The sequence below is a fragment of the Rhamphochromis longiceps genome, linkage group LG13, assembly GCF_057381845.1.
Source record: "Rhamphochromis longiceps isolate RC_006_pf linkage group LG13, R_longiceps_female_GT1.1, whole genome shotgun sequence".
Classification (NCBI taxonomy): Eukaryota; Metazoa; Chordata; class Actinopteri; order Cichliformes; family Cichlidae; genus Rhamphochromis; species Rhamphochromis longiceps.
This window is the reverse complement of record NC_140569.1, coordinates 22329194-22341161: the sequence shown is the minus strand read 5'-3', so window position 1 is coordinate 22341161 and position 11968 is coordinate 22329194. Positions and strand designations below refer to the sequence as shown.

At 38.8% G+C, this 11968-nt stretch overlaps 1 protein-coding gene across 3 annotated transcripts in view; it reads right to left on the bottom strand.

Annotated features, from left to right (window-relative positions):
* Positions 1-1543: 1543 nt before the first annotated feature.
* pde10a (phosphodiesterase 10A) overlaps positions 1544-11968 on the bottom strand; it is a 54691-nt gene continuing 44266 nt past the window's right edge. Inside the window, exons 11-22 of one of the 3 annotated variants that reach the window (XM_085428454.1) lie at positions 11417-11559; positions 10555-10647; positions 10122-10308; positions 9138-9280; positions 8759-8842; positions 8486-8636; positions 8228-8383; positions 6925-7097; positions 6659-6770; positions 6371-6451; positions 4917-5005; positions 1544-3865 (exon numbers count right to left, since the gene is read on the bottom strand). In XM_085428454.1, coding sequence (XP_085284580.1) covers positions 3766-3865; positions 4917-5005; positions 6371-6451; positions 6659-6770; positions 6925-7097; positions 8228-8383; positions 8486-8636; positions 8759-8842; positions 9138-9280; positions 10122-10308; positions 10555-10647; positions 11417-11559 — 1512 coding nt within the window. In that variant the 3' untranslated portion in view covers positions 1544-3765. Of the gene's footprint in view, positions 3866-4916; positions 5006-6370; positions 6452-6547; positions 6771-6895; positions 7098-8227; positions 8384-8485; positions 8637-8758; positions 8843-9137; positions 9281-10121; positions 10309-10554; positions 10648-11416; positions 11560-11968 lie in introns of those variants that run through there. The other 2 variants (XR_014914366.1, XR_014914367.1) reach the window with 2 other exon arrangements.

Below are 11968 nucleotides of genomic sequence, written 5' to 3'. Positions count from 1 at the left end.
CTAGTCCTCACCTGGACCTGACGAAGAAAACAGCTGGAGTGAGATTGTAGAGTACTCTATGCGTTAAGTAAGTTTGTGTTCATAGATATCTAAACATTAACGCAATTATGGGATCAGCTTACTTATATTCAAAGAAGGAAACTATTAAAAACATTTACATCTATAAAAAAAAATTGTTTCATTATTTGATAAGAACTCCAGTGCTCTTCAATAAATACTACATATGTTCCTGCACAGAACGAAAAATTAATACAAATCTTTGTGAAATGGGGAAATGTTGTTACTTGTAAAAACTTTATTCAAACTCTTCACTTCATCTTCACCTGGTTCTTTGTAATAAGTGGGTTATTATGTGCATTAAACACAGGGTCCTGAGGGAGTAGGAGAAAAACAGTGAAACATGGACTCAGGGTTCAAGTCACCAGAATACACAGATGGCAAAATTGAACATGAATAAAAAACTGTAATGTATTTTATTGTACATTAATATGGTTGTGTTGCAACAACGTTTTGCATTCATTTGCATTCTTATTTTGTCCACTACCTCAACATGTAAAATGTTATCATTAGAGGTTTATTTAATGACTATTCACATATGAAATGCCACAGTCCATCTCTAGTCTGAGCAATGACTTAATTTAAGTAATTTAAGTTCCCTTAGTCAAAATGTAAATTTAAATTGATCATCTCTGTGGGAAGAATGCAGTCAGATTAAATATTGTTCATATTGTTTACTGAGAATTTGTAAAGAAATGTTTTTTAATAGTCAGTAGGCAATGGCACCAAAAAGATACTACATAATTATATGAAAAAATATGAAAGTAAGACAGAATTGTACAGTGAGTCATCTTTTTGTCTTTTTACTCCATCAATCCAAATGTGCTTAAACTTTCCCTCCCTCCATAGCACCAGCTGCCAACTGTTTAACACAGTGATGGATCTGTAGTTTTGGGCAGCCATCTTGTAGAAATTCGATTGTTAACATGAATGATAACGGCAGCGGATGAGGCTTTATTACAAAACTAGTTCAGTCAGCTGCAAGCCTTTGTCGTGCAAGCACAATAAGACAACTATACACACTCCCAGAATTCCAAGAGGAGATCTCAGGAACTCATCTTCTTAAAAGAAACATTTATGACATTCAGATTTTGCCGACTTTCGTATTCTTTCACTACATTTGTTTGACCAGCTCAAAGGGCAAAAGTGATATTACAGAGTGAATTAAATACAGTAATTATTACAGAGTTACCATAAAGTGTTGATACTGAAATGCTATAGATGCTATAAATGATAAACACTCTACTTTTCAGTTTATTTATAGCTGCAAACAAGAGGCCATTTCACAAATTTCCTGAAATTTCTAATAACTCAAAAGTATTAAAAAGTATTCTTTTCTTTTTTCATTTTTTTTTAGAACAATTAAAAAGTAGGGTGATGCTACTGACCATTCAGGGGTGATGCATTGTTACTGATCATTGAAACAGGCCCAAGAAAGAAAGGTATGTAGGTAATGAATAAACTGGCACAAAGGTGTATTTTCAGGTATTTATTAAAAGTCATTTGGGCTACTGCTCTTACATGTACAGTTAAGACATTCCTCAGTTATTCTTGGTAACAGTAACATGTCTAGACTGTTTAATTTATCTTAATGTTTACTTTGTACAAAACAAAAAAAGGCCAACATTATTTTTCTTTGTATAAAAAATATAAGTTAATTTAAATTTAACTCTAATTAAGAAAATAACAATAGTAATAATAGCAATAATAATAATAATAATAATAATAATAATAATAATAATAATAATAATGATAAGCTAAACATAGTGCAGACAATAGGATATAACTGGTGCTGAAAAGTAGAAGGGACAGTGCAGTGACTTTATCATGTTGTCAGGTGGGGTTGGAGTGGGGAAAAGACAAAGCTTTCTTTCATGCTCGTGCTCTCTCTCTGTGTCTCTCACATACACACACACATGCGCACACACACACTCACACACACAGTCAGAAAGTGCGCGACTGCCATTCAGAGTAGCACCATCAGAGCATACATCTCAGTCTGTACAAACTAAATCCTAGATTGTACACAGTATACACCTATATGCAAAAAGTTTGAATATAAAGTTCGGTTTAGGTGCATGCTAATTGTTGCTCTTGGTTGAAGCTTACTGGAAGCAATTCTGAAAAGTAAGACAGAGCACATGGTGGTAACTGATGGCGCGCTTACCCACGTGCCACCACCGAGCGTCTACAACCAACGAAACATTCATCGAAATGTACATTCACAACACCGGGGCCGCAGTATCAGTCGCATAACAAATTACTGGAGCAATAGTGTCAGTCTCTGAGGGACACTGTCCACTGGAATGACAGTTTCAGACAAATAAATTTGTCTTTTGGAAGATCTCGGAAACTCATGTGAAAGCGTCCAAATGTGTGTGCGCCCCCCCCCCCCCCTCCCCCCAACCCCCAGCATGAGGTTGGAGAATCAGTGTAAAAGTGTAAAATGATTGATTTCCTTCGAGGGAAACTTCAGTCACACACCGGCAAACGGTCAAACTACATTCTTCACTTGCAATCCCAGAGTTGGACATATTTCACTTTAGCTTAACAGGTTTGACATTATGGGAAAATATGAAGCAGATGACTGTTTGCCGTTAACTTCAGCCTCTATGAAACTTGCTTATAAAAAAAAAAAGAGAAGATATAACATCCCAAACTATGCAGTCCACTTCCTACAGTCATTCTTTAGTTAACTTGTTGTGCAAAGTAATTGATGATGTGATAGTGGCTTCAAAAATGAGAGAGGAAATTAAGCAGTATGCAGTCTTGGCTTAATATAAACATCTGGAACGGGAAACTTGCTCATTCCTTTTTCCTGATCTCCGTACTACAAACAGTGACTGCTGATCTGGGGTCAGATCCTGTTAATCCGAAGGATGTTGATGTACTGTGCAGCAGGTTTCTACACGCTTGGGGCTAAAAGGCTGCGGGGTCCACTTCAGGAAACATTGTGACTCTCTTGTGACTGTATTCACAAATGTCGGCATTATGTAACTCATCACAGTTCATTCACGCTTGTAGCATACACTGCAGGGGATTTCTGCCATCTCCTCGCAGAATAGGCTGTATGTCTTTATTCAAGTACTGCAAAGGATTTTTGCTGAAAAAGTAATAAAAAAAAATCTAGTGTCCACCTTCTCAATGAGATGGCATTACACCCCTACATCTGCTCCACACATTCCTTCTGTCTCTGGGAATACCTTGCTGAAGTAGTGCGCATACGGCAAACACAGAAGGCAAACAGTACCGTTTTAAAAAAAGAAAGGAAAAAAAAAGCCTGAACTGACAACAAGATTTCACATATCCTAGCCTGTGAAAGGTTCAGAATAAGGCCTCTGCAAATACAAGACCATAATGGAATCAGCTCATATGAAGAAAAATAATAAAATAACATAATACAGCCAAAATAAAGCAACCAAGTCTGTTCTACCAAGTGAATTCCCAAGCTGAGTGGACGTAGGGCGATGGATTGAATTCCCTCACCAACAACTGTCTGTCACTCTCTGGGATCGGTGAAACCGTCAGTGTTGACACCTCCGTCACCCGATGAGGTAACTGTGTGTGTGTGTTTTGAAAGTCAAGTCGCCTTTATCTAATCCGTCTCCTGCCAACACAGATTGCGGGTTTATTCCCCTTCAATGGTCTGGGTCAACGGCAGGATTCAGGCTGTGTTCCTTTGGTGAGCAAGCAACCCTCCTTTGTCTGTCAGTTGTCCACCTTAACAGGGCCCGAATCACAAGGCCGGCTGGGCACGATGTCCTCCACCTCTCCCCTTGCTATTTTCTCCCACTGGCCCAGGTTCTCTCTGCAAATACAAACCACCTCAATCAGATGCACAGTGGAAAAGATTTCATTTACAAGTGCAGAGGCATGGCTTTGAGTCTGAAATAAGAGAATTAAGAATCACACCAGTACACAAAATTTTCAAATCATGCAAAAATTGCAAAACTACAAAACACACACACACACAAAAAAAGGACGAAGTTGATTTGCAAAACAAAACAGTAGCTACAACAGTGGCCAGGCAACACAATCAGTTCTTGTTGTCATGAAGGTGATCTCTCCCCCATGTGCTGTGATTGACACAAGAGTGCAAAAAACCAAAACAAAGCAAAACCTTCCCTTTGCTGCTATTCTATTCAATTAGACAGCCTGATGCAGTTTACACGTCTTTGGCAGATCCCACAACACGCAGCAGGGCTCCACAGGGTCTAGGCCTGTTGCCCACCCGGAGCTCGGTGCTGACGTACAGCTGGGGCTTAAGTATTACACTGCTCACTTTGTTTGCATTCCCCACAGATCAAGGACACATTTTATAAAGCAGCAGAAGGGCAGACGAATGTGCAACACAATCCCGTTCAAAAACCAGAAATAACAACTGTAAATACCTTCTTTACACTCTTATCTATTGTGCACGCAGACATGCCCGATGCACAATGTCACACCACACACAGTGACGCACAAAGTTAGCACACTGTAGTCTATATTTATTTTTCATTTAATCCAAATACTTTTTAAAAAAACTCATAACAAAAGTGGGGTCAAACATTAATAGCAGAACATGCCATTTTTTTGTATTTTTCACTGGAATGCTTAAAAACGTGTGCCTGTGCACACACACCTTATCACCTCTGATCTTACTGGATTAGTACTGTATTAAGGACGGCGCATGCATTACTGGTTACCCTTCAAGCTGCTGTCAGCTCATTTATCGATCACAGCAGAGCAGAAATAAGCATGACAATAATGTGTAAAGCAACATTTAGACTTTGGCGTTTTAGACATTTTTCACAAAAAAAACCAAGAATTATTCATTCACTCAATTTCTTTGTCAACTCTAGCTTTGAATAACTTACTTGCAGGCCTTTAGCAGAGGACCTGATGGAGGAAAAAGCTCAGCAAGTGTCGTGTAACATGGAACTGCAACACCATTGTAGAATCCCACCTTTAAAAAAATGAGAAAGCAAATGTAAAATGGACTTAATAATAGCAAAACATGTAGCATGTGCTAATATTTGTATATTTGCATTTTTGGCTTTGTACACCACCACAGAGGATTTTAAATCAAGTGTGACTGAAGTGCAGACACGTTGGAAAACTGTTTCATAAACTTGTATAGGAATAAAATACATTTTTATATGTAATCCTCCATTTTTAGAGGCTCAAAGTTATTTGGAGAAACTAACATCATTTTAAATACAAGGACTGTTTTTAGTGCAGTCTAGGACCCATGGACATCATCAAATGCTGTGTTTCCTCCACTGAAATGCTCTGCCTGGCCAGGCCTGTATTCAGTCTTATCTTCAGGAAACTGAAAAGCATGGTCCATTGGATAGAGATTGCTTACTGACTTACCCACTGAGGGATATCCAGTATCTTTGCCTTGAGAAACTTTTGGGCTGCTTTTGCAGTAATCCTGAGGTCATTAGTCATTTGCACAGTGAAGTGCTAGAAAGTATAGCCTCGTACACTTCACAATTCATCCTGCTTTTTCTATCAGCAGTCACATCATCAATAAACAGTCGCAACCTGGTTCCACTCAGAGCCATACACACCCATGCTGTGACATATTCTATACCGTGTTTAACTGAAGATTAGGTCTGCTTTGGCTCATGAGATTTCTTTCCTTCCGCATATTTTCTGTTCCCATCATTCTGGTGCAAGTTCATCTTGGGAATCTCTTGATTGTAGACTTGAGAGTGTTAATCTTGTTAGATGTTATTAACTTGTTTCTCTAAACCATGGAAATAATTCTGCAATCATGCACTTTAGTTGTCGTTTGTGGTCTTTCATATTTTTTGGATTTGCTGATCCCTCCAAACTATTTTTTCCTTTTAAGAATGAACCAGATTTTTGATTTGGCTAAATGTTTTTTGTCTTGTTTTGTTTTTTCAGTCTAATGATGGCGTCCCTCGCTTGCAATGACATTTCTTTAGACTTTATATTTCAAATTATAGTGAAAAGCCAAAAAATGCAAATTCAGCTACAGATATTGTGGCCATTAAACTGTTTAGTTTACAGAAGCCGTGAATTTAATGGAGACTGTTCATAAAAATGGTTGTAATTGCTAAATAGTTTTTAGCAAAAGGTTTCGAAAGCCCCTTGAATTAAAGCTTAAAGTCAACACTTCAATCAACTATTTATTGTTTGATTTAAAATCCACTGCTGTGGTGTACAGAAGCAAAACTACAAAAGCATTGATTCAACAGTTCCTATGCTGTTCTTTTAAAATATATTTCCCATCAGAAGGCCGAACATTCATTAAATATTTAAAGCAGTTAAAACACACGAGTAAATGTCTTGCTCTTACTTGGCCTTGGGGAACCTCGTCCTTCTTGTCTCTGTCCATCATAGGGATCGGCTGGATCCCAATCTTCTTCATCTCATCTCCCTGTGGAGTAACAAAATAACAAGATAACATGGCTTTTATTTTTGCACACTGTGGTTAAGTCTCCTGACCACTAGACAACACGATGTTGTGCCTTACAAATTGTAAGTTGAAGCAGCATTTATGAGCAATAATAGAGGCCAGACTGTTACACTGGAGGCATAATCATGACACTGAAACTGTTTAAAGTCTAACAGTATCCCACTGTACCTCAGCCCAAAACTCAGCATAGATGTCGTTGGCTGTGAGTCGTGTGATTTGCCACTGCTTGGTAACAGAACACAGGTCACATGCTGTCATCATCAGACCAATCACACGGTCCCTGGAGGGGAGCAAAGCCTTGTTATATCCATGCGGGGGGGAAGGACTCAATGTGCTGTTTATGTGCGCCAGGTCTAACATTTCACAGCGTGATACTGATGAGACCTGGTGTGGTCCTGACCTGACCTGTGCCCCAGTGTGAGTCGTAGCCTGACCTGTGGGAATGGTTGTTCAAATCCAGCGCACATGAGGTCAGCATCTCCGACAGCTGGTGGTGGTTGTTGAAGTAGAGGGCGAGGTCTGTGGCGATGATGGCCTTTCGAATGATCTCCAGCACCTGCTCGTACTCGCTGGAAGTCAGGTTGGAGAAAATATTGTGCCCTTCCAGCTATGAGAAACAAAGAGATCAATAAAAAAGCAAAAGCTCCACTTATGAGGCATTCAGCTAGACTACAACATCTTGCAAACATAAGTTCATCACAAGGCTACAGCCCAAACTAGCAGATCCTGCATGTTACAAAAGACACCTTGTAAGACGCTAATCAGAACTAAGTCATATGATCCTTTGAATGCATATGTAACTGACAGTTCGTATAAGGATTCGTTATCTAATATAGTAAAATATTTTTTGTTTGTTCTAAGCTGATGACATTGTTGCAGAACCCGATGGAACATTTTTTATGGGTATTTTTTAAATTGTGATCCTTTTTCTGTTTTGCTGATCAAGTTGTTTTCATTTCTTTGTCCAGTGAAGTATACTATTTAGGCTACAGTCACACTAGGGGAAATGGTGGCTGGAAACCGTAGCACTAACCCAAATTATTGTAACCACGTGCAATGAACTCTTGTTCCCTTTGACCTGCCTCGAAGACAGACACGAAATCTCGCAGTCAGTAGCCATCTTCAAAGTGACTCGTATCCATCAAGAAGTCGATAAAACGGGAATAAGACGGAGTGAGTCTGCTGTCATTCTGCTGTCTTATGAATGGAATCACGGTGGCGATCTCATACAATCTGTTTGGGATAATTTGACTATTAGCTGTCATCTGGACCGGTTGAGTCCACAGATGTGTCACAGACAAGTTATTGGCGCATACTGACTCCAATTTATTGCAGCGTGTTGGCAATTTGTCCACATTAATAAATTAGGAGGCAATTATTGTTTGCAGTCAGTCCAAAATGGAGCGCAGTTGTTTGCCTCCCACCAGGCAACGTGTGCACTCACCTTGTGATCAAACATAGTTGCCCAGAGGATAAGAGTGTAATGGTAGTTACACTCAAGCTGTGTAATTACCTTTGAAACTGGTTGCAGAATTTGAAACAAATTCGTTGCAATAACTTGGCAACCACTGATCTTTTTTCCTAGTCACTGCGAGGTGCTTTCATATTTTTACTCTAGTGTGACTGAGCCATTGAGTAATAGGTTCTTTATTTCCTATTAAACACTTGTGGAAATAAGATTAAAGGTTAACATGTTGATTTTCAAGGTACCCTAAATTCTGTATTGTGGATCTCTACCTGCAAGATAGAAACAGTCTGAGAGAAGTGGTGCTGCTCCATGGTGGAGGTTGAGTACAGAGCAGCCAGTGGATGGTCAAACTTCTGGAGGTAGGCATTGCTATACCCCCGATGGTCCAGATCATGGCAAAGACAGGCTATTAGCAAACCCTTCTTCTGTAAAATGGTGGGCAAATAAAAACACATTTTCTTGAAAGCACACAGTGACAGCAGATGTTGATCCAGTTATTTTCCTAGCAGACCCAACAAGAAGCAAACCTCTAGCTCTGTGAAGATCCCAGAGGTTTTCTGTAGGATGGCGTACATACAGTGTGCCACCGTCACTGCGTGCTTCCAGTTGTGGTAGGGCACACGGCGGTAGTTCTTCTTTACGGACATGGTGAACCGGCACAGCTTCTCCAGCTCAAAGCTGTATTAAGGGGAAAAAAGGCAAAGGAACTGGTAGTGTATGTTTGTTTATTTACTATTTATTCCATTTAGTTTCTTGTTGTTTGAGTCGTAGTCTTGTGTAAACAATATTGCTGACGCTACCTGGTCTTTCCACAGGAGTTATGAACCATGTAGATAAAAATGGCAGGCCAGATCTCCTCAAAGGGACTGATGTCAAAGTGGAACCTGGAGGAGGGAGCAAAAGGTTTAAATTAACATGATCAGCAGATCTGGGAAAAGGAGACAACATGCAGATTAAGGGACTTCTGAGATCTGAGAGTTTTAAACTGACAGGTTGACATCTATAGGACACGGTCCTTCCTGCACTGTGTTTGTGTTTGCACTCTTCTTGCAGGGCGACACAGTCCAGGTCTGCGCTGTGTCATTGTGCCTTTCACAGACATGTGGCTGTACACTCATGTCTACTACACTCAAGGTCAAAACATGAGTTCCCTAGAAGGCCGCCAGAGGAGGCACTCACATTTCAATCTCTTTATAAATAGGTGCAGGGAGGTTGAGCTGGGTGAGGGTCTTCCATTCTTCTGATGTGCAGATGCTGTGATAAGACAGTTTCTCCATCGTCACTCTGTAAATGCATTCAGAGTGTCGGATCCTGTGGTACATCTGCAGGGAAATCACAGACCTGGAATAAGTCTTTAAAATGCCAAGTGAGAACTTGAACACTGCTATACATACCACAGAAATGTTGTTTATAATATCAATGTAAAATTCTATCAGTCTCTCCGGTGAAAGTTAAAGTTGTAGTCGTAGTGTACGCCTCCAAATAGCATTTCCACATCTGGTTTGCATCCCTGTCCTCAAGCTAGATGTTCATGTAAAGGCCCCAGGCATCACACCTTCACCCGTAAATCACTTTGAGTCAGAAGCAAGCCAAAGTTAGCGTCCCAGAGACACGAGGCATAAATTACAACTAAACACAAATCCTGTCACTGGACGGATGCAGACCTCGCATCTTAAATATTAACATCTCGCATCAATTTTAAAAGCAAGTTTGTGACGCTGCTCATGCGTAAGTTTGTCGCAAGCGATGACAGTGAGTCAGGCCCCACAGCGAGGACACGCTCTGACAGACAGGCCACACAATGCAGGCTTTGAGAGTTAGCATGATTCATGAAATGTTTGTGTTACATGTAAGGGATAATCACCCGGTGATTATGCATTTTTACAGCACTGCACACTTTAAATAGAAACTGCACTTTATTCGTTTGACTGTGATTTTTGGTTGCCGATGAAGCCGCCACGTCAAAGTTGGAGTTATGTCAAAATACGATGGTTAAAATTGAGCACTTGTGGCCTGGAGGTACGCCATATATACAATGTTCTTATAATGTATGTAGATTGAAAAGTGTGTGCAGGAAGATATCAAGTCAGTGGGGTATGCATTTGCAGTTAGACAACACTAGTTAGTCTTTTAAGAAGTGTAAGACTAATTTGGTGTACTCACATTTGCACAGTGTAAGGCCAGAGCACAAAAGACAGCAAACATCTTAAAGTTGTTCTCATCTGTTTTAGTGAAGGCACTTCCGCTTAACTTGTTCACCATCTGCACCACACCTATAACGGTCCCCCTGCTCACAATGGGCATGCACAGAATGTTCCGCGTGGTGTAGCCAGTTTTCAAGTCCACCTCTCTGTTCAAAAAGACATAGTTATGTTGATTTTGTCAGCTTATCTTGTGACTCATACATTGTAGCATGTTTGTGTTTTAACTGCTTTTGCATACTGAAAGGCTCCATTAAAAGTAGTAGTATCTTAGCGCCGGTGTTATGCATACAACTGAATAAGCAAAAGTAACTGAAGCAGAACTCTTCAGTAGCATTATTTAAGATATTTATTTAATGTAAAAGTAAGTAAAAATGGCTTAGAGCCTGTTTTACCTGTTGAACCGTGGGTCTGCATAGGCATCTGGGATATTTAAGACTTCCCCTGTCCGAGCCACTTGGCCAGCTATTCCCTTGTCTATAGAAAACCTACACACAAAAACAAGGAGAGAGATAATCTGCATTTAAACTCAGTAATAAATCACCAATACGGAAATTAATTTAGGACATTTGCAGTCCAAATTGTAAACCATTGCAGATTTGAGAACAACAAAAAATCTGTGGCAGTGATACACAATGTGTTACTGAACATGCCAAAAATAATTAAAATAGCTTTCATTTTTTTATGTGATTTCACTGTGTATTTATTTACTAATTTCTTTTCCTATTTACTGTTTTATTTATTAAAATAAATGTTAAAATAAATGAAAATTTAAATAAGACAAGTATTATGAATTGTAAAAAGATACAGATATAAAAATGTTATTTTAAAATGAAAAAAATAAATTGGAAAAAAAAATGCAAACAAATATATGCATGTAAACATACAAATGAAAAAATAAGCTATATGAATAAATATAGGTTTATGAAGTTTAAAACTTAAAGATGAAAATTCAAACAATTCTGCTTTTAACAGAATATAAACTCATTTATGTAATTAATGTTTCTTCTTTATTTTTTTTTTTTTTCAATTTAGCAGCTTAGATGCTGCAAAATAATACTCTACTATGCCATTGCTATTTTTCTACTGCATATACTTTTTATTACTTTAGCAGATTTTGTCACAGGAGGCCAGTAGAATATTTTAAACGGTGCACTCTGAACATAGGATCAAAAAGTGAGTCATGTCTAAAAATAATAAAATCATCACACTGAGCACACTAAAGCAAAAAAAGAAAAAAAGAAAAAGTGTACATACCTAATTTCTTTGGTTTTCCTAAAGACAGGTTTGCCTTCTTTCTCTTCCCCAATGTCGAACAGGTCAGAGTATAGTTCTTTGTTATTGTGATCTACCTGGAAGAGTGCACACCTGTCTGCATTCACCAGGTTTTTTGCATATATCTGTAAAAAAAACAAAAACATCAGGGACAGAATCTTATTAACAACACTGGGGACTGACAAGAACTTGGGAGTTACATCTATCAAAGCAGATAAAACACTGCTGGTTTAAGTGATTCGGGACTGAACAGTTAAATGAGGAGAATTATAAAAAAGCAAAAACTACAAGTCATCCCCTCTTATTTTAGTGCTCGAACCAGATGACTTGAGTTAAGACCACAGTCACAAGGCAACCAAAAACATACAAAAAAAGAAGCAGGTTTTAGTAAAAGAAGCAGGAAAACCACATTTTACACTTGCCTGTTTTAGATGTACAAAGTACCGTATTGATTACTATGTATCTAAAACTAATGTAACCACTTAATTAGTTAAGAATAATCATTATGAGCACGCTATTATTTTTAGAAAGTAA